The following is a 23417-nucleotide window of genomic DNA, read 5'->3' on the forward strand; positions in this document are numbered from 1 at the left end:
GCATCAACCATACAAAATAGAATTGGCAACAAATCTCTCAGGTATCTCAGTATAAGCCGATCAGGCTTCTTTCGGAAGGGACCACAATGATGCTCCATTTAAGATGATGCAGAAAATTATCACCGAAAAGGTAATTTATACTTTCGAACACTTTAAGTTCGCTAAGCACATTCAACATGCAAAGCCATCATCGGCAGCATAAAATTTCATCAATAATACCAACTCAAACTATCAATTTTTTTTTTCTCATTAACACTACCAACTTAAATAGATAAACAATATGTAATCATTAAAGTAATGGTTAACTAAAGGAAGGCTGTCATTCCAACATCAATACCCATAAGCTCATTGAAACCCAAAATAGCATTACTCCATACAACAAACAAAATGGTCCAACACAATTTTGAATGTGTGGAAGAGCATCATCTGATTAGTTTTTTTAAATCTTACAAATGAATAAAACAATAAAACAAAAAATCAACAACAAACTAAGCCTTATCCCAACTAAATGGGGCCAGCTACATAGATCCTTTCAAAACCAAATAGGGAAAACCTAGGTCCACAGAAAGGGAAATTTTGATGCAGAAGGAGTTTTAATGATGTCAAGGAGACAATGTTCTCACGTTGTACATGTAACAACTTATTGCGTGAACTCAGTATTATGAAAAAGAAAGAAAACTACATAATCCTAAATGAGGTAACCTTACTCCACAACCCCACAAAAATGTAAAACAACAAATACTAAAAGAAACCGACCAAGTTATTACAGAGCATTTTTCAGCTTTAATCAACAACAAAATCAGGGTTTCGACCACATCATCAGGAAATTCCTTGGTAAGGGTTTTAAGAGTTGGTTATTACCTTTTGATCGTAGAGCGCTGTTTAAATCAAATGGAAGAAGACGAAGGCCACTGCGACTCAAGACCTACAGAATGTTTCGTATTCTTTGATTTGGTTAAGAATGAAAGATAGAAAGATACGATTCAAGATAGCAAAAGAATGGTTCGCTAGAACCTGCGACTCAAGCTACGAGTTGCTACTTCAAGCTACTTCGTCATAGGTCCTAAATGAGGTAACCTTACTTGAACTTCACCAAATCGAAGCTTAGAAACGAAGAATCGCAGAGACGAGACGAGACAATCTCAGCCCTAGATTTCTCAAAATCGAAGCTAGAGCTTCTTCTCTTCTTCTTCGTTCTCAACTGCCACTTCTTCTCCTCTGCTTCTTCTTCTTCTTCGTTCTCAACTAACGACGCCCCTTCGATTTCTTCTCCAGCTTGGTACGGTTGCTTCAGATTAGCCAAAAACGAAAACACAAAGGGGTCTTCTTCTTCTTCTCTCCTTCGATTTCTTCTCCAGCTTGGTAAGGTTGCTTCAGATTAGCCAAAAACGAAAACACAAATGAAAATGAAATGGGCGGGGTGGTTTAGAACAGGGGTTTGTTTCGTAAATTTCAAAACAATTTGAACTGGTTGTATATACGGTTACTGTACAACCGTATATACGTATAGGCTGGTAGTATGTAATACACCATTAATAAGAAATACTAAACCCAGTCGAACCGCCCAGATGGACCGGTTGGTTTGCATCAGACCGAACTGAACAAATCGAACTCTGTTCACACACTTAATGAGGTGGGTAATGGGTTTTTTGATTTTTTAATGGGGAGGATGATCCGAGCCGTCTGATTAGATCGGACGGCTCGCTCCACCGTAGTGCGCATTTATTACCCCCAAACCAAAACAAAAAAAAAAAAAAAAAAAAAAGGAAAACAAAAACACACCAACAACAACAAAAAAACACAAAAAAAAAAAACCTCCCCCCCCCTCACAACAACCCAACAACCCCCCCCAAAAAAACCACAACAATTTTTTTTTTTTTTTTTTAAAATTTTCCCTCCACCAAAAAAAAAACACCCCCCCCCCCCCCCCCCCCCCCCCCCCGGCCCCCCCCCCCCCAGCCCAGGAACGGAAAATAGGCCAAACCGTCGTACACGGGATCGACAGGGCCCTCCTTGCAAGAGCATCCGCAACTGCGTTTATCGCTCTTGGAACAAAACAGAATGAGCACGAGAGGAAAGATGAGCATAACTCCCTAATATCCTCCACCAGAGGAGCTAAGCATAGGGGAGGGGAGCTGGAAGTATTGTTTATGTATTGGACCAGTATTTTACAATCTCACTCTACGAGAAGATGATTACAATCTTCTGAAAGTGCAAATATCAATCCAGCTCTCATGGCGATAGCTTCCCCTTCCAACACTGAGTTGCAATGGAAACGACCTTTGTTGGTAGATATGGCACAAGCGGAGCCTATTAAAGAGTATGATCTTGGTGGCTTTATTGCAGGAGAAGAAAATAGCTTGTTAATTGTAATAATTGGTTGTATAAGCGAAGCATAATTTGAACAAGAAGAAGAACGGAATAATAAAGAGAAGAGAACAATGTCTTAGGCTATATGCTTTCCTCTTAGTCTAATCTTCTGTGTTGTGGCGTTGTGTATTTATAAGAATTGCAATCCTTGAATATTTTGATGGAGTTCTGCATTTTGGATAAAGATCCAAATTCATACATGAACCCATGGAAAGGAGGAATTAAAGTAATAATGGTACTTCTAGAAACAAGATGTGGCTATAATCATTAATAAATGTACATTAGAAGCTTCCTCTCACTCCTAATATTTACGAGTCTAATTTTTAATGATTCATCTGGCTGACTAGAACAATGCAAACAAAAAATAATTCTCTAAATAAGATCCACACACAATGGTTCTTGTACCAAAGGAACAACAAATGTTAATATTTACCATCCAAGATTGTTCATTCTTTAATAAGACAGACACCTCTTAGTGAAGAGGTCACAAATTTGACTAATCCTGTGGTATGTGTAATATTCATCAACCATAATATAAAGCTTTCAATTCTATTTTTTTCTTTCTTGGGGGTGGGGAGTGGTGGGGTTGGAGTTAATATTCTATGCATAAAGCCATCCATGCAACAATATGGAAATCCCCAAATCCTAAATGGTTGAAACCTCAATAGGAAAAACAGTTGAATAAAGTTCATATAAGAGACTTCTCCAACATGTTGCTAGGGAGACAACGAACAATAAAAAAAAGATACAAAACAATACAAAAAATGTCATTTTTGGTGATGGTATATAAATGTAGCTAAAAATAAGAAAACCGTCCCCAAAAACAAGGCAGATAGTTGCCATTCCGTCGCTGAGTCCGTCATCCATATTGCTATCATGAAGAATGGATGACGGTTTTTGAGTACCGATTGGGAAAACACTTTTTGTGACGGTTCAAAAAGTTGGGGTGATAGTACTGCTGTGAAAAACCATTGTTTGGGCGATAGTTAGAAACGCTTGGAAAGATGCCAATTTGGGCAATGGTTATGATCGTTGCTAAAGATGTATGTTTGGGCGATGCTAGTAACCATCACCAAAAATCCTTTTTCCCTGATGGTGGTCAATGTGTGGGAAAGCCAAATATTTTTAGCAACACATATTTATGAACCGTCGCTAACAATCATAATAGTTCCGAAACATGTAGACCTTTGTCGACAGTTTTGAACCCATCGCTAAAAATATTCACATTTTTAAAAAAGACAATAATCTTAATTATGGCAAAAAAACTTGCAATCTTATTTTAAACCCATTCATCCACTTGATAATTTTTGCTATTTTATGAACTTAATAAAGAAAGAAGCCAACACATGTTGTACAACACTACACCCAATGAAATAATTCATAATCAAAAACCAAATATATAGTTGAGTGTCTCACTTAGCTTAACAAATTTAAAACATTCTATTATTTCCTAAAAATCCAATATGATGAGATCACTTTTCTAGTGAGTTAGGTCTTCAATAACTCAAAATCCAAACAACTGCAAAAATGAAAGCACACAATAACTTAGGATCTAATGATAGATTTTCTGCTCAAACAAATACATTAAGATCTACGAAATTGGAAAGAAATTGGAAAGAAATTGGAAAGAAATTTCAAACTGTAACACGATGGAATAGCTAAGATATTATAACTTTCCAATATACTTTAATGGAAGTAACTCAAACAATTTAAAAAGACAGTGTGAAGTAAAAGGAACAGTATGCTAAGGAAAATCAGATTCTACTAATAAATGAATCAGTATGAAGCTCCTAATGTTGCTAGTACTTCAATTCTCTTCATGATCCCAAGATTTTCAGTATTTGGATGTTTTTAGTGATAAAATTGGACAAATATATCCAATAAAAATCTAATTTTGGGTCTTTGTGTTTTTTAAACATAAATTGGGGTGTCAATGCTTTAAGGCTTCCATTTTGGGGTGCCGGTGCAATTTGCTCTTTAAATTATGGACAGTTAGAGATAAAGATGAAAAATCTTCTTTATCATGCCTAACACTCCCCCCTCAAGTTGGATAGTGAATGTCAAGAACACTCAACTTGCCTCTGTGATTGAGAAACAAATCCCTTTCAAGGGCCTTGGTGAAAATATTAGCAACTTGAGCAACACTAGTGGTGGAGGTGGATTTAATGAGACCGTCATTGGGATTGAGAAGAAGATGATGCTGGCAAAGATTAAAGAGGATAGCCTTTTAGTTTGAAGATGATGTTGTCATCGACGTCTGCTACTGAAAATTTGCTTGTTTTGAGAAATAAAACCATGTTAAAGATGATGAGATCTAGAGGAGGATGGTGAGATCTATAGGCTAACGTACACCAAAGTGGCGTTCGACGACAGAGATGGGGTTGTTGAGTGGTGGATAGTTGGAGGGCTCAGCCTCGCCATGATTCTCAATGTGAAAATCTCCTCTCTGCAGAAATTATTTTCAATCTATTAAGAAGATGAAAGATGGAAACGGAAAGAATAAGTTGGATTTGTAGTCTCTTTGAGTGAAGAAGTTGGAAGACGAAAACCGAAGGAAGATTCTTTGGAATCCAAGAAAGTTATGGTCTTAAAGATACCGATGCATAATCCCTTCCAAGAAGAACAATTAGATTTTGACCATTAAGGTAGTCAGAGGTACTGGGTATTGGCAGAATCCAAGAGAGTTCTTTTTTCTTTTTCAAAAATTTTCTTATGGACCATTAAGGTTTGATTCAAGTCATTTATAACCCAAAGAAGATGACAACTTGCATCTACATCCCTTGTGGTTTTCGGAAAAAAACCAATTAAACCACCCAACCTGATAAAAGAAAAACTAGACCATACATTTGCTTGCCCTACTTGGATATCTCATTTTCCCAATGCATCACTCAAAGTCCTACCTATGATTGGCTTTGATCACATCCCTCTACTTCTTTATTCTAAACCATCCAACCACTCGGAAGGAAATTATTTCACTTTCAAAATGCCTAATATCAACACTCCAACTTTTTAGATACTATCAAGAAAGCTTGGGCTATTGACAATGACCAATGATTATATATCAAGCTGGCAAATCTATCCAGATTTCTCCAACATTGGAATAGGTTAGTTTTCGGGAATATTGACAATTTTTTTTCCCTCTAATTTCCTCTAAAATTGATGCTCTATAGGCTACTAACAATCCAAATTCAGATCTAATCCTTCAAAAAATCCACACCATCCAATGGGCCCTACAGGCAGAAGAGCAATTCTAGTTCCAAAAATCAATAATACATTTTTTTATGGAAACAGATACACCAAGTTCTACCATCTAGCTTCAAAAATCCACTGTCACAAAAAAAGAATTGAAACCCTGTAGCATGAAGGTCAAACTATTAAAAGTAATGTGGAAATTGCAACAACATTTGCAAACTTCATAAGAGATCTCATCACTTCTTCAAACCCTTTGGATCCTGACTTGAAGTGCTCTTCCCTCCTCTAGACCAAAATCTAATTCCACAGGCTATTTTTCAACCACCCTCAATTGAAGAAATTAAAGATACCCTTTTCTCATTGGGCCCACATAAAGCACCGGGGATTGATGGGATTAATGCTTTCTTTTACCAAAAGAATTGGGACCTTATTAATAATGTTTTATGTTCATTTGTTAATAATTTCTTTCTCAACTTAGATCTACCCTTTGGTACAAATCATACCCTACTATGCTTTATTCTAAAAATTGAAACTCCAAACAAACTGTCGGACTTCAAACCCATCAGTCTCTACGATGTTAGTTATAAGATCTTAGCAAAAATCCTAGCCAGAAGACTGACACCCTGCTTGCAAAGCCTCATCTCACCATGTCAAGGTGTCTTTGTCCCTAACAGACAAATTTCAAACAACATAATGGTTGCACATGAGATTTTTCATTTATGAGCACAACAAGAGCAAAGACTAAATATGTAGCTCTAAAACTGGATATGTCCAAGGCCTATGATAGGGTTGAGTGGGGTGTTATATCTAAATTATTTTGAATGTGGGGTTTTGATAACCATTGGTGTAATCTTGTCAAAATCCTAATATCTCCAGTCTCCTACTCTGGTTAAACTTAATAGTTGCCCCTACCATTGGTTCACTAGATCTCAAGGGCTAAGGCAGGGATGCCCCCTAAGCCCATATCTCTTCCTTATCATCATGGAATTCCTATCAAGGTTGCTTATTGAATACAGGGATCCCAACCTCTTCAAAGGCATCAAAATTGCTAGAAATGCTCCAGAAGTCTCACACCTTTTCTTTGCATATGACATTTTTCTCTTCTGTAGAGCAACAAATGAAGATGTACTAGCCCTACAAGCTACCATTGACATTTTTGCTGATATGATGAGACAACAAATCAATTTTGGAAAAAATGGAGCATTTTCCTCTATAAACGTATATCAATCAACAAAGGAGAAATCCTGGCTATGCTAGGCATTCAAGAAATGAAAAAAAAATGCAATCTACCTAGGAACTCAGCATTCCATGGAGAGCCAAAACAAAAAACTTCAAACACCCTCCTGGCCAGAATGGGAAACAAAATGGTCACTTGGAAAGCCTCGTCTTTATCCTATGCAGGAAGGGAAGTACTTATAAAATATGTACTTCAATCACAATCTATTTATTTAATGCAGTGTTCCCCCCCCCCCCCCCAAAAAAAAAAAAAAAAAAAACTATATACAGGACACTAGCTACAGTCAGTCAATGACTTTGGTTGGAAAAACCAAATAAAAATAGACAATTGACACTCATCTCTTGGGAGCAATGTTGTGAACCAAAACAACAAGGAGGACTAGGTTTTTAAAGAATGAAGCAGATTAATTGTGCCTTGTTACTTAAACAAGGATGGATACTTCTCAACAACCCAAATTTTCTATGGGGAGAAATTCTCAAAGAAAAATACTTCTCCAACTCATCTATCTTTGATCCAAAAGTAAAAAAACAAAAAGGGATCATGAATATGGAAAAGTATTACTAGCATTATTCCCACGCTCCAAACAATGGTACAAAGGAAAATTGGTGATGAGAAAGACACATACTTCTAGTTTGACCTCTGGGTACAAACAACAACAAATCACCTTATAGGTGAACACAATTTCCTATTATGGAAAAGGCAAGCTATAGTGCGAGAAGTCTACCACAACTACAAACAAAGAAGCTACATGGAGCTAAACAATTAGAACAATACCAACTCACTACCTTCTTCTCTATTTCAGTTAATTCTTTCAATTAACCCATCTCTAACACATGACTCGTGGTTATCTCAATTATTGACAACAGATGAATTCTCTGCAAAACTAGCAAGAATTGCTTTGACAAATATAAATAGCCATGATTCACTGCCGAAGTTTTATCAATAGTGGAAGTTCCATTGGAAGTTACTTATACATCCAAAGTTTAAAATATTCTTTTGGCGTCTCTTAAATGCAAGATTACCAACAAAGATGACTCTCTCCAAATGGATAGAAATGAACCCAATCTATGAATTATGCAACAATAAAGAAGAATCAACTTGGCACATTTTCATCTTGTGTGATTGAACAAAAACAAAACTTGGGCAGCAAAAGCTTTGGGGCTTAGATTAGAATTCACTAGCAGCACCTCTCTAATTAACTTATGCAATTCATTTCTAACTGAATATCATCTTGATAAATATACTAAAATCTAGTTCTTCTCTAATTTTATAATTACATGTTCTTTTATTTGACTAGAAAAGAATGCAAAAATATATAATAATAAATATCCCAATCCCTTTAAAATACTTAACAATGTAAATAGATGGATTAGAGACTTAAAAATCTTTATCAAAAATCTTGAATAGACAAATAATGGAATAACATCACAAATTACTTGTTTCAAATGCCTTCATTCAGCCTACGATTTTGGAAACTCACCAATGCTTATGTGTGCAGGTGTATTTGATGAACTAAATGGAGATAGGTGGAGTGTAGGATTGCTTTGGAATGGATTTATCAATGAATTACAAAAAGGATGGGGCCCAACATGACGACTTTTGAAGCAACTACTAGAAACAACTTGGATAGTGATACAAAGAGCCCAAAAAACTTAAGTACAATATATAATACATATGGTGTAATCACATAGTAATAAAATATCTCACCACAAGCAAAGAAATAAACCAACTATCTCCCACCATTTTCCCTATTTTGACAATGATGATACCCATCACATCCAAATTAGAAAGTTTGTAATTTAAAACATGATGCAATTAAAACTAGCAACTTAGTTTGACATGATGGACATATAAGGCTAACTTTCAATGAGAGTATGAGACTATGTCACATACTAGGTGTAGTTACAACTTATGATTTAAAAGAAAAATAATAATAATAAAATAAAAATAAAAAACACACCAATTGAGGACAAATAGTAAGTTTTAAGGCCACACTAATCCAACGGTTATGAATGAAATGAAGGAGTTAACTGAAAATATAAGTTTCTTAATTTTATCAAATTCCTCTTGATCTTTTTATTTTACAAAATGAGCTCCTTGCTTCTTTGAAATCGACTTGAACTTTAAAATCTATCCAGACCATCCTATCCCTCTTGATCTGAAGAAACAAAGGGAAGAAGCTGAATAAACAAAGCCGCTTTGATGATGGATAGATTTGACGAAAAATGTATTGGATTTGAAGGGAAGAAGGAATCAAATGAGATCGGTTAAGTGATTTGAGCTTAATGATCTTTGAGGGTGGTTCTTTCATAGATAACTCATTGAGGGTTGTGTTCAAGAACCCTTCCAAGTTCCTCACTTCCTTATGTCCTCTCCCAGCAGCCACAACCAACCATCTCGGTCTCTACATCCTTTCCTCTTTCAATTCCCATTCCCTTTGAACCTTACTCCTAACACTCATTATTCCCTGCTTGCCTCCGAGTTTGCGGCTAACTCCCTCACTGTCACTGCTCCCTTCCCCCTTCTAGCTTCTACGCCTGCTGCCTTCTTCACCGATTAAAAAATAAAGATGATATGGACAGATTAAGATGTGGCAACGACTATTCTGAAGATGCCGCTTTCTTCTCCTTAGGTTCAATGATATTTTATCCATAACCTCAGTTTTTCACAAAACGAAAAGACGTGTACCAAACTACAGCTGATAAGAATCCACAGCTCAGGACCCAACCTGATTCAATCAAAGTTGTTCAGAGAAAATTCAAAAGCAGCATTTAGGGTTGACAGACTGACCAGAGCCAATTTGATTCTTTTCTGGTCACAATTTATTATTTTTAGATTTTTTTTTATTTTGAAGTGTTTGAGAGTCGACGCAAAGCACTTTCTTCTTCGTTCTGTCGACAAGGTTTGTTACGACCTCAGTTTCCCTCGTTGTCTGAGTCTCTGGAATTCCAAACCACCTTCCTCTTCTGATCATATCATGCTTCTCTAGCTGCTCCATAATCCTATCTATCTGCTGCCCTACAAGCTTTATGGCGCTTCAGCTGGTTAAATCTTCAAGTTATGATGTGTTTATCAACTTTCGAGGCGAAGACACCCGTAATACCTTTGTTGGTCACCTTCATAAGGCTTTAAACCATCATGAGATCCATGCTTTTATAGACAGCGAAAACCTGTGGAAAGGAGAAGATATTGGGCCAGCACTTCTCGGAGCAATAGAAAACTCTAAGCTCTCCATTGTTGTCTTGAGTGAAAGATATGTAGAAAGCACTTGGTGCCTCAAGGAGCTCGCTCGTATTCTGGAATGTCACAAAAAGGATGGTCAAATTATTTTTCCCATTTTCTTCAAGGTTACCACATCTAATGTTAAGAATCAAACTGGATCTTTTGAGATTTTATCACAAGGATATGGAAAGGAAACACCAGGAACTCTACAAAGATGGAAAGACACTCTGCAAGCAGTAGGTGGTAAGAGTGGTTGGGTTGTCAATAACAGGTATGTCTATTTAGTTCCTCAAATTAAAGAACACTGTATATGTTTCATCTTGTACCTTAAGGTTATTGTTTAATTTTTTTCAAGGTTCTATAGTTAGAGTGAAAAGAAACATACCTAGATAATTAAATTTAATTCCTTAACAAACTTCATCTAATCATTCAAATGTTATTTTTGGATTTGAGTTCTATTAATTTCCATTGTTTGGTGAGGCTTCATTTCCCTTTCTACTAATTGCAGGGATGATGAATCAGAGTTAGTTGCAGATGTTGTTCAACAAATTTGGATCCGATTGAGTATAGTTCCATTAATTGATATCAAACATCCTGTTGGACTAGAACCCCTGTAGAATCTGTACTATCTCTTTTATCAAATAAATCAGATACCAACTCTAAGGATGTTCAATTTATAGGGATATGTGGTCAAGGTGGCATGGGAAAGACAACAATTGCAACAGTTGTATACAATTGCATCTCCAAAAATTTCGGCAGGAGTTGTTTTATAGGAGATGTTCAAGAGAGAGCCTCACAACCCAATGGTATAGTTTGTTTGCAACATGATCTTCTTTACGATATCTTTGGTGTAAAAACCAAAATATGCAGTTCTCAAGAAGGATCAAGGTTGTTAAAAACAAAGTACCAAAACATGAAAATTCTTCTCATTCTTGATGATGTGGGTTACCATACCCAGTTAGATGCATTGGCTTGTGGTCCCAATTGGTTTGGTTCTTGAAGCAGAATAATTCTAACAATTAGAGCTCAAGGTGTTCTTAGTGGAGTTCCTAAAAATCATAGAAATATATTTGAGCCCAATGAATTGAATGCAGAAGAGAGTCTTCAACTCTTTAGTTTGAATGCATTTTCCAAGGACAAACCTCCTAAAGAATATATAGATCTTTCAATTGATATAGTTGACACTACCGGAGGATTACCCTTAGCCCTGGAGGTTTTAGGTTGTGATCTATCCATGACGGAAGACAAAGAAGTATGGGAATCTAAGTTGCGGATGTCAAAACACCTTCCTGATGATAGTGTCTATGAAAGGTTAAAGACAACCTTTGATGATTTGCATCCTATTGAGAAATCTATGTTTCTTGATGCTGCATGTTTCTTCATAGGATGGGAGGTGAAAACCATACTTTCAATATGGAAAGCTTGTGGTTTTGAGCCTATATGGTGCGTGGAAGTTCTCAAGAGAAAATCCCTTCTGAAGTTCAAAAAGTCTCAATCTTTTGCAAAGTGGGGAAAAGAAATTTTGTGGATGCATGATCAACTTAGAGATATGGGACAAAGAATTGCCTATAATGAAAGGCCTACGAATCCTAATTACCATAGTCGATTATGGGCTTGTGAAAATTTCATGAAGGGATATAAGTTAAGAGACACATTCGTGAGTTTGTTCCACCCCCTTTTCGTTTGTTTCAATCCTCATCTAGATTTTTTTGTCATTCATATAGGGGAATGAAATTGTTGAAGGTATCATCCTTAGCCTTCATACTCGTCAAGAAATCTGTATGCATACCAAACACCTTGTCAATATGCATGAACTAAGGTTACTACAAGTAGATGGAATGACCTTGGAAGGGAGCTTTGACCATCTTCCTTCTAGGTTAAGATGGCTCAGTTGGAACTATTGTCCTTTGCAAAAATTACATGCTGATCATTGTCACGAAGAATTAGTTGTACTCAACTTGAGTAATGGAAGTTTTACACAGGCATGGAAGAAGTGGCCTGGAAAAAAAGGTGAGCCAGTGGGTTTTTTTTCTTCTTCTAATTATTTTTTTTTAGTCTTTGCTGATTTTGCTTTGCACTTGAGAGTATTATTTGACATTACTAATTAATAATATTCTACATTATTTGCCTTTGTTTATTTGCAGTTGTTCCAACAATTGAAAGTTCTTCAACTCAATTATAACTGTAGATTGTCTGAGTCTCCTGACTTCTCAGGATTTCCTCACTTAGAGGAACTGGATCTTAGTAACTGCTCAAAATTGATAACTTTGCATGAATCCATTGGAGGAGCTGCAACAACTTTTTTACTTGGACTTGAGTTATTGTCGTAATCTTAAAAAACTCCCAAACAGTGTATGTAGGTTGAGTTCTCTAAAGAAGTTCATTCTTTCGCAATGCAGTTCATTGGAGGAACTCCCAAACAACATTTGTAGGTTGAGCTCTCTCCAAAAACTTGATCTTTCTGGTTGCAAATCACTCAAAGAGTTGCCTGGTTCTATTGGTGATCTAAAAGATTCTTTGACTGAGCTTTCCTTGGCGGGAATGTTTATGCAAATTGAAGCAGTCCCTGATGGAGTTGGATTGTTAAAGAAGTTGGAGGTGTTAACTTTAGGTTAAAGTGTCTTCCCAGGTCAATGGAGAACATGACATCTTTGCGTTACTTGAAGCTAAGTGGACGTTTCAGGTTTATCCACATACCAAAGCTACTGTCCAGTTTAGTTGAACTTCACATTGAGCATACCTACATTGAAAATGTTGGGGTAATTGTATTACAAATTCTTCAAACATACAAAGATGAAATCGCAATACAATTGAGAGATGAAGATCGTCTTTAGCAAATCCGGAGAGCTTGAAGTTGCAACCGAACGAACCACCGATCGATGAGGTTGAGTCACACCTTGATGTTGTCTTTAAGGTAATTGATGCACCCTACTACCAAGGGTTCTTCGCACCACCACCTCCAAGATAAAGCAACCTCCAACTAGAAGATGAGGTAGTTCTTCTAGTCCCTTGAAGGAGCCAAAAGCTAAAGCACAACACTTAGACAACTCAAGATAGAAATGAACTTTGTAAAACAAATAGTGTGAGTGAGGAGTGTCTCTATTCCACACAATATGCAAGGAAGGGTTGGGTTTATATAGGCCCAAACCACACCTCCTCACAAGGGGAGAATCAATTCTCCACTAATGGAGAATCAATGGTTTGTCCCTCCTCCACTAATGTGAATAAACCCCCTTGACCTAACATCCCCACTACTTGGGGAAGTAACTCTCATATTCACTTCTTTGGAATGAATAGGATTTAACCCATTCAAAGACCTTAACCCCCACTCATGGTAATGGCCATGAATGGTCATGAAGTTGAAATGATAAATGAATGTCAAGAGTTAGAATTTGAGTAATTCCACCATTCAAGTAAGTCCATATCATCACCATGATCAAGACTTTTAAGACCCATGACCAATGTCATGAAGAGCCTCATAACCAAGGTCATGAAGGGCCTCCTTTACTCATGGTGCCTCATTACCACCCTTACCTCATGTGCCTCATTACCACCCTTACCTCAAGGGTCCCACACACAAACAAAACAATTAAATAAAAGAAATGCAAAAACTAATTTTGAAACTTAATATATAGATAATATAGATTTTAATAAAAAACCTAACAATCCCCCACAAGTTTCAAAATTGCAAAAAGGACTCGTGTTGTGACTTTATTAGACACTAAAGGACACATCGTTGTAGGTGTCTTTCGGACTTGAAAATGAGTCGCGCTACAAGTACGGGTGAGTCGACTCCTTGAACCTTTCCTCATTAGTGTAGCTGACCGCCCCATCATCCATATCCTAAAGGTCGACTTTTGGAGCTACCTTTTACACTACACATTGGACTTTTGAACCGGCCATGTCCCTTATCTTGGATTCATGAATGTTTAGAGCACTCGCCTATAAGTTCTCATTAGTGGCGGCCAAACCACCTACATCCACTTAGGTTAGTCTCTGATGTGCACCACAACTAACACACCCCCACATTCCTTGGGATTAGACTAATTAAGAGCTTCGCTCAACCTTACCCTTGTGGTAGTACTATTACCTTCATCTACACCCTAGAATGGAATAATTATAAATGGTAGTACTGAACCGGTCTTCCCATGACTTCGTTTGTACCCCTTGAACCTAATTCAGGCGTTTAGCCTCTTCACATAGGTAGGGTATCCATCATGTGACCTGAGGATTAGGCATTAACCCCATTCCTGTAGATGCAATACACAAGTTTTTGACAGACATAGCCTTTGTGAACATGTCAGCTTGATTCCTTTCTGACTTCGCATAATCGATAGCTATCATTCCTTCATCTATGTACTGTCGCACAAGATTGTGTCTAAGGCGTATATGCCTCCTTTTACCATTGTACACCTTATTCTTGGCTAAGTGAATAGCCGCTTGGTTATCACAATGTAGTGATACCACTGTTGCACAAGATTGTGTCTAAGGCGTATATGCCTCCTTTTACCATTGTACACCTTATTCTTGGCTAAGTGAATAGCCGCTTGGTTATCACAATGTAGTGATACCGATGGCGTCGGTTTTTCCCACAATGGTATATCCACCATTAAACTTCTAAGCCATTCGGCTTCCTTTTACCATTGTACACCTTATTCTTGGCTAAGTGAATAGCCGCTTGGTTATCACAATGTAGTGATACCGATGGCGTCGGTTTTTCCCACAATGGTATATCCACCATTAAACTTCTAAGCCATTCGGCTTCCTTTTACCATTGTACACCTTATTCTTGGCTAAGTGAATAGCCGCTTGGTTATCACAATGTAGTGATACCGATGGCGTCGGTTTTTCCCACAATGGTATATCCACCATTAAACTTCTAGCCATTCGGCTTCGTTCCTGCCTTCTCTAAGGCTATGAACTCAGCTTCCATGGTAGAGCCTGTTCCACATGATTGCTTTGTGGACTTCCAAGATATTGCACCGCTAGTGTAAACACATACCCACTAGTGGCTAAGGATTCGTTTGTATCCGAAATCCAATTAGCATCGCAATACCCTTCTAAAACTGTTGGTTTACCACTATAGTGTAAACTATAGTCTATAGTACCTTTTAGGTACCTTAGGAATCTATCAATTGCACTCCAATGCTCTTTACTAGGATTTTGAGTATGTTGACTCAACTTTCCTACCGCAAGAGCAATATCCGGACGTGTACAATTCATAAGATATGAAACTGAACCAATGATTTGTGAATACCTTTTCTGGTTCACTGGTTCACCCAAGTTCCTTTTCAAATGACATCCCACCTCAAAAGGTGTTTTGACTGCTGAAAGTTCATGGTAGCCACACTTTGTAAGTATGTTTTCCACATAACGAGCTTGAGATAGTGAAATACAATTCCCTTGCTTGATGATCTTGATCTCAAGAATCATATCAGCTTCCCCTAAGTCTTTTGTGTCAAAATTAGACATCAATATGCTTAGTTTGATTCCTCTCCAAGCTCGTCCCCATTATCAACATATCATCTACGTATAGTAGAATAAATCCCTTTACCACCGTGAAACTTGCTATATAGCACCTTTCGCATTGTTGATGATAGCCATTTGAAATTAGAGCCTTGTCTAATTTTTCATGCCATTGCTTAGCGCTGCTTCAATCCATATAAGGATTTTCTAAGCTTGCAAACTTTTTGCTCTTGTCCTTTTACAATACAACCTTCTGTTGTTTTATGTAAATTTCCTCTTCTAAATCACCATTTAGAAAAGCGTTTTTACATCCATTTGATGGATGACCAAGTTATGTATTGCCAATTGCCAAAATAACTCTTATTGAGGCAATTCTTGACACGGCAAATGTGTCAAATAATCATGTTTGGTTTTTGCCTAAATCCCTTGACACAGTCTAGCCTTGAAACATCAAGGCCCATCACTCTTTAACTTCTTTCAAATATCCACTTGATCTCCGTTTTAGCCATTGGTAAATCTACCAATTCCCAGTATTATTCGCCAGATTGAATCAAGTTCACTCTTGATTGCCTCCTTCCAAAAGATGGCATCTAGTGATGTGATAGCCTCTTTATAATTAAGAGGATCCTTATCTACCAAGTAAACAGCCACTCATCATCCTTATATTTGGGTCTTTTGAGTCGTTTGCTTGTTCTTGATTGATTTCCATCACTAATACCCAATTGATTGATATTCTCATCAATTGGATCCAACTCCCATTGATCAATTGGCTCTCCTTACTTATAGGTAAGGCGGTTAAGGGAAAATTCTTTCAAGAACTCACATCCCTTGATTCTATAATGCTATTTGGTTCAATAACATCATCCATGGATTTAATTACCACGAATCGGTTGCCTGCTATTTATCCATACCCCAAGAACACACAATCACATGTTTTGGACCTAGTTTCCTTTTCTTGGAATCCGTTACCCTTGCCAAACAGCCCCAAACACGTAATGTTTTATACTTGGTTTTCTACCAAACCATTTTTCAATGGAACCATACCGTCTTGTTTGTGGGATTCTATTTAATGATAACATGAGTCACATGGCTTCCCTCCACATATCAGTGGTACATTGAACTCAACAACATGGAGTTCATCATCTCTTTAAGAGATCTATTTTTCCTTTCCCTACCCCATTTGTTCCGTTGTGCTCTTTCTGGATAATTCCATTTTCCTCACAAAACTTATCAAGATTAAAATACTCTCCCTCTATCTTCTAAGTCTTTTATCTTCTTGCCGTTGTTTTCAACTTCCTTTTGTAAGATATAATGCCTTTCGCCTCATCCTTTGATTTGAGTAAATAAATCTGGTATATCTAGAATAATCATCTATGAAGGTGATAACTTAATTGTTTCCTCCCTTGACTCATATGACTTATAGTCACATAATCACTATGGATCAATTCCAGATATCACTCTTTCTATCCATTCTTTACTTTTGGTTAACTTAGCCTCCACACAAGTTTTACACTTGTCCTTGGAGATTCCACCTTTTCGTGATCATCCCTAACTTCATAGTTTGGTGATATATTTTACACTACTTGACCTAACCTACCATGCCACAATCAAAATTACACACAAGTGCGGGTACTGCCTTTTCAATTACAACATTGAATACTGTCAACATCCCTCACTAAGATATCCCTTTCCACAAATACATTGTTTTTGTGTATTGCCTTATCACTTTCGCCACTTCTTCCTACTTTTTGCAGGTTTTTTTCCCTATTCCTCTGGCATTTGAACATATTTTTCCCGTGTTTCAAAGTCACCTTACCTTTTCCCATACCACTTTGTTTCCCATTACCTTTTCATCATTTGAGCCCATGGAATAGGAGAAACATCTTGGATCCCACGTTTCTTTAGCCCCTATCCACCCATCCTTTTTTTTCACCTTCTTCTGTCTAGCTCCCTCATCTTCACTGGTTCACCTTTTCAACTTTTTCTTCTTGAACCTACAATCTTTCTTATGGCCATCTTTCCACAAACAAACAGTCTTTCTTCTTCTTGAGACTCATCATTTCTTTGACTTTTCCTCTTCTTTTTTCTTTTTTTCCTTCTTTTTCCTTTCTCCTTCTTTTTCACCTTTGTCTTTGAACCGGTTCCTTTCTTCATCTTGTTCTTCCCCTCTGGTCACCTTCTTCTTATGTTTCTGCATCTTGAGCATTCCTGGGTGGAGTTTCTCATCCCCTTCTTCTTCTGACCATTTTCTCTTTTGCTACTTCCACCCATTTTTCATTTTTGTTTTTCACTATCTTTCTGTATTTGCTCCCCGTTTTCTTTACCCATCTTCAATACTTTTTACCGCATCCCAATCTGCTTTCTATGACTATCACTGGTATAGTCATTGTTCTTCTCTTCTTCTTTTCCTCGCCCCCTTTTGCCTCCTTCGTCTTACTATTTTTTTCTCTCCCCCTTTCTCTGCCTTTGCCTCCCCTTTTTTTCTCCCTCTTTTTCCTCTGCATCCTCATCTTCCCACCTGTCCCTTTTCTTGGGTTATCTTGCTGGATATCTCTCCATCTTCCTGTCTCCCTTGTTTTCCTTCCTTCCTTTGTTTGGGTCTCCTCTGTTTTTCTCCACCTCTGTTTTTCTCCCTTTTTTATCTCGACTTCCTTGGTCTTCCTCTTCCTTAACTTGTTTAATTTTTACATTCTTCAACTCAGTAATCCTACTTGGTGGTCTCTTTCATCCGGCTTTTCCCCCCCCTCTTTTCCCCTTATCTTCTTTGTTTGTGCCCCTACTACGGTTCTTCCCCCACCTCCAGTCACCTCCACTTTTTCTTCTAGTCCCTTAGGCGCTGCCCACTTGCACTCGTTGCTTTGTCTTGTGGTGGGTTCTCTTTCCCTTGTTTTTTTGGCCCCCCCTCCTCCGGGTCTTTTTCCTCCTCCACTTTGTACCCCTTTCTCCCCCTCTTGTACTCCTTTCACTTCTTTGATGTTTTCCCATTCAGCCTTCCCCCACTCTGTTCCATGAATGGTCATGAAGTTGAAATGAGAAATGAATGTCAAGAGTTAGAATTTGAGTAATTCCACCATTCAAGTAAGTCCATATCATCACCATGATCAAGACCTTTAAGACCCATGACCAATGTCATGAAGAGCCTCATAACCAAGGTCATGAAGGGCCTCCTTTACTCATGGTGCCTCATTACCACCCTTACCTCATGTGCCTCATTACCACCCTTACCTCAAGGGTCCCACACACAAACAAAACAATTAAATAAAAGAAATGCAAAAACTAATTTTGAAACTTAATATATAGATAATATAGATTTTAATAAAAAACCTAACAGAAAACCTTCCAATCTTGCAAAATATGAAAAATTTGAAGCTCATTGGTGGTAAAAGATTATTGGGTAAAAGCAGAGAAATTTAGAGGCTTTCTGAAGACAAGTAGAAATGATGGTGAATTCAATGAACTGATCAGCAAATTGGGTAGAAGCTGTTGTGTGGTGACAACAACAAATCATTCGATGCTAAGGCTAGTTGAGCAGGTGGGTAGTGTAATGTTTACCATTCTACCCTAAATATAGAGTTTATTAGAATCCAATTCATGATGATTGACGTCCAGGTACCAATTCTCAAGAATAACATCGAGAGAAGTAGACATATTTGGATACCTGTACAGCAAAAGAGATATGGAAAAGGTTCCCCATGGTTCTTAGATCCCTAATGATGATTTTGAGATTGGTAGCAATTGCAGGATATTGATGCACCTTTCTTTGGGTGTCAGTGAAGTTAAAGGGAAAGAATCAATGTGGTATAGTAAATTGCACTGGCACTCCAAAATGGAGGCTTTAAACCACTGACACCCCCACTTTATGTTTAAAAAACACAGAAACCCCAAAATTAAATTTTCATTAGATATATTTGTCAAATTTGTCATTGAAAACTGTTCAGACACTATTTATTATAGGGAATTGAAAGAAAATAAATAGTAATTTAATTGTTTTCAATGACAAATTAGACAAATATATCCAATGAAAATCTAATGTTGGGGTCTCTGTGTTTTTTAAATATAAAGTGGGTGTCAGTGTTTTAAGGTCTCCATTTTAGGGTACCAATGCAATTTACTCAATATTTAAACATTGAGATGAAACAAGGAGTTTAATTTTTAAAGATTATCTCGCACACTTGGTACAAAGGAATCTTGGTAAAGAGAATAGGCTTCTGGATGACTTCCACAAATAAATCATCATAATCGTTATTGAGTTTGATTTACCTATTTACAAAGGTAAATGATTGTACTATCATCACATTGCTCTATCATATATTTAGAAAATAGTTCATTCCTAATTCAATGTATCATTATTTAAAAGTAAATTATCTTTTCAACTTATGAATATTTGAGTCTAGATCATCTCTCTATTGGAGGAAGACTATATATTCCCATGATACTTTTTCACCAAGCTTATTATATGAGACTCACATTTGAATATGATAAAATAATTCAGAGGTAGGATCCCTAGTAAAATCCGCATGAGCCTCACACAAACTGACAAGTTATCCAAGCTCTGCATGTTTTTGGTTAATCTAGGGTAGGATATACCGTTAAAAAGGTCTGATTGAGACACATCTACCAATGGATTATGTATGGCAATGCATGGAATCTTCCTATAAAATTAGGTGATGAAGGAATTTTTGTAATTGTCCAGATTTTCACAACATTAAAACTAATAGTGACGGTAGTTCCTCAATACCAGACTAAAGTTCCGTAAGTATTTTTTTGAATCATTGACTTTGTCTCTGAAACATTTTGTTCTCTTGATAAGCAAACAGAATCTTTGACTCACTTTGTTTTCTAATAGATTGTTTTTATGTTCTTTCTAGGTTTAGTATAATTTCTATTTCATCACAAGGGAAAAGAAGAACAAAAGTTAGATTTGGCAATTTATATATTTACTCATTTTTTATGTAATATTTATTTATTGATTCAGGTCAACTTAGAGTCGATAGGCCGCCAATGCAGAGCTGTTCTAGTGGTGAAACCAACACCTCTTAGTGAAGAGGTCATGGGTTCGACTCTTGTGGAGGCATATTAATATCTCCATCTCCTCGATCTTTATAGGAAAACCTCATTTCCTTTTATTTTCGTAGTCAAGTGAGCAAAGTAAACTGCCTCAAAACCATACTCTGCTGGCACCACACGATGCTGCCTCATAACTCCAGCCACCACTCTCTACATCTGCAAAAATGTCATTTTTCCCCCTAAACAAACCCTTGGCGCTGCTTGGGCTGGACATGCATGTGAACCTCTTCCCACAAACTTCCATTTCCCTGCAACCTCCTCCTTCTCCAACCACCTCTCCGAGCAAAATTTGGCATAATCTTTGTCCCACAATTCTTCCCATTACATAGGCATGATATATTACTTGCATTCCTATCTTCACCATAGACCTATTTGGCAACACATCGTCGCTCATTGGTTGCTTGCCATCAAAAGGCATTGTAGGATAAAGCCTCATTGAAATGATCAAGCTCTTCTGGTTTCTCCTTCAATATCTCATTTTCTACATGAGAGCTCATGGAAATCAACCAAAAGAAGCATGTTAATGCTGCCGATGTAGTATCACGACCAGCTAAGATAAAGCTGATGATCACCATGTTTGTTATGAAATTCTCATCCAAATGCCCGGAATTCAAGATTTTTGAGAGAAGATCCTCAATTTCCATTGAAGATTTCTCTTCCAACTCTTGTTTGTTTTCTCTTACAATATTGGTTGCAAATTCACAAACTTTTGAAGCCGCTATTAGCAATTTCTTCTCTGAACCAATATCAAGTGCCCTTTTTGCCTTCCACACCCATCTGAAGATTGAACCAAGTCGCCTACTGCTTAATAGTGTAGCTTCTTCAAATGCGATAGCAAACTTGGTCTCTGGTTGTGGCAATGCTTGAGAAAGATGTTTTTGGTTGAAACCAAAATGTTATTACAACCTAGAAGGGGTGATTAGGTTGTATCTAGTGGATTGTCCCAAATTCTCAATTTAATTACAATTTCAATACAAATTGAAGATTTAAATGAAATTAGTTAATAACAAGCAATCACAACACAAGAGTTTATAGTGGTTTGATTTTATAAGTCTACGTCCACTCCTCTCTTGGTCTTAAGAGAGTATTTCACTATTGATTCTCTTTTAATACGGTGGGTAGATAATCAAACCCTTACAATCTTTGTTATGGGGCAAGAGTACCGTTATTTCTTTGTTCACTAAGTAAGGCAAGAGCACCTTTAACAATCTTTGTTCTAAATAGGGCAAGATCACCCTCTACCAATTCTAATAAACCTATACTAGAATTGAAACAATCAATACAGGTATAAGAAGTAATGGATATTACCTAACAAGATAAGTGACACTTTACCCCTTGTGTGAATGTGATGCAATAAATGAATGCTTCAAGGAATGCAATGCACCAACAAATAAGTCTCAATGACCTTCACTAACTCCAAAAACAAATTGCAAAGAACAAATTTAATAACAAAATAGACATGAACAAGAGAGAAATCATTGCCGAAAATCCCTTTTCTTGTAGTGAAATATGATAATACATCATATAGAAATGTTTATATGGAAATACAACATATGAAAGGGTTTCAATAGATGAACCAATCAAGCAAATAAAAAAAGTGATGAAATGGAAGGTGGAGATCAAATGGAAATAATTCAAATGGAAAAAGGAGATTGTTTGGAAATAATTTAAATTAGAGCAAATTGCAATAGCACCCCAAAATGGAGGCCTTAAAGCACTGACACCCCAATTTAAGTTTAGAAAACACAAAGACCCGAAATTGAATTTTTATTGGATATATTTGTCCAATTTATCACTGAAAACAGTCCAAATACTGTTTATTATAGGGATATTTTTGGAATTGAAAAATAATCATTGATTTAATTGTTTTCAGTTAAAAAATTGGACAAATATATCCAATAAAAATCCAATTTTGGGTCTTTGTGTTTTTTAAACATAAATTGGGGTGTCAGTGTTTTAAGGCTTCCATTTTGAGTGCCGGTGCAATTTGCTCTTTAAATTATGGACAGTTAGAGATAAAGATGAAAATCTTTATCATGCCTAAAACTCCCCCTCAAGTTGGATAGTGAATGTCAAGAACACTCAACTTGCCTCTGTGATTGAGAAACAAATCCCTTTCAAGGGCCTTGTTGAAAATATTAGCAACTTGAGCAACACTAGTGGTGGAGGTGGATTTAATGAGACCGTCATTGGGATTGAGAAGAAGATGATGCTTGCGAAGATTGAGGATAGCCTTTTAGTTTGAAGATGATGTTGTCATCGATGTCTGCAAATTGAAAATTTGCTTGTTTTGAGAAATAAAACCATGTTAAAGATGATGAGATCTAGAGGAGGATGGTGAGATCTATAGGATAACGAACACGAAAGTGGGGTTTGACGACAGAGATGGGGTTGCTGAGGGGTGGATAGTTGGAGGGCTCAGCCTCGCCATGATTCCCAATGTTTAAATCTCCTCTCTATAGAAATTATTTTCAATCTATTAAGAAGATGAAAGATGGAAATGGAAAGAATAAGTTGGATTTGCAGTCTCCTCGAGTGAAGAAGTTGGAAGACGAAAACCGAAGGAAGATTCTTTGGAATCCAAGAAAGCTATGGTCTTAAAGGTACCAATGCATGATCCCTTCCAAGAAGAACAATTAGATTCTGACCATTAAGGCAGTGAGAGGTACTAGGTATTGGCGGAATCCAAGAGAGTTCTTTTTTCTTTTTCAAAAATTTTCTTACGGACCATTAAGGTTTGATTCAAGTCATTTATAACCCAAAGAAGATGACAACTTGTATCTACATCCCTTGTGGTTTTCGAAAAAAAAACCAATTAAGCCACCCAACCTGGTAAAAGAAAAACTAGACCATACATTTTCTT

The 23417-nt window shown here is 37.0% G+C and overlaps 1 protein-coding gene and 1 pseudogene across 1 annotated transcript; one reads left to right on the top strand and one right to left on the bottom strand.

The window, feature by feature from the left end:
• The first annotated feature begins 9828 nt into the window (after positions 1 to 9828).
• On the top strand, positions 9829 to 12637 carry LOC149024002 (disease resistance protein L6-like). The gene is made up of 7 exons (XM_089143395.1): positions 9829 to 10292; positions 10530 to 10585; positions 10672 to 10909; positions 11027 to 11464; positions 12004 to 12031; positions 12166 to 12347; positions 12421 to 12637. The coding sequence occupies exons 1-7, from the start codon at positions 9829 to 9831 to the stop codon at positions 12635 to 12637; spliced, it is 1623 nt and encodes a 540-aa protein (XP_088999521.1).
• A 7864-nt stretch (positions 12638 to 20501) lies between these two features.
• LOC149024003 (cytochrome P450 94A2 pseudogene) lies at positions 20502 to 21447 on the bottom strand (annotated as a pseudogene).
• Between the last annotated feature and the right edge of the window lie 1970 nt (positions 21448 to 23417).

Source organism: Hakea prostrata, chromosome 2 (genome assembly GCF_041222555.1).
Source record: "Hakea prostrata isolate BN-2017 chromosome 2, UWA_Hpros_2, whole genome shotgun sequence".
Lineage (NCBI taxonomy): Eukaryota > Viridiplantae > Streptophyta > Magnoliopsida > Proteales > Proteaceae > Hakea > Hakea prostrata.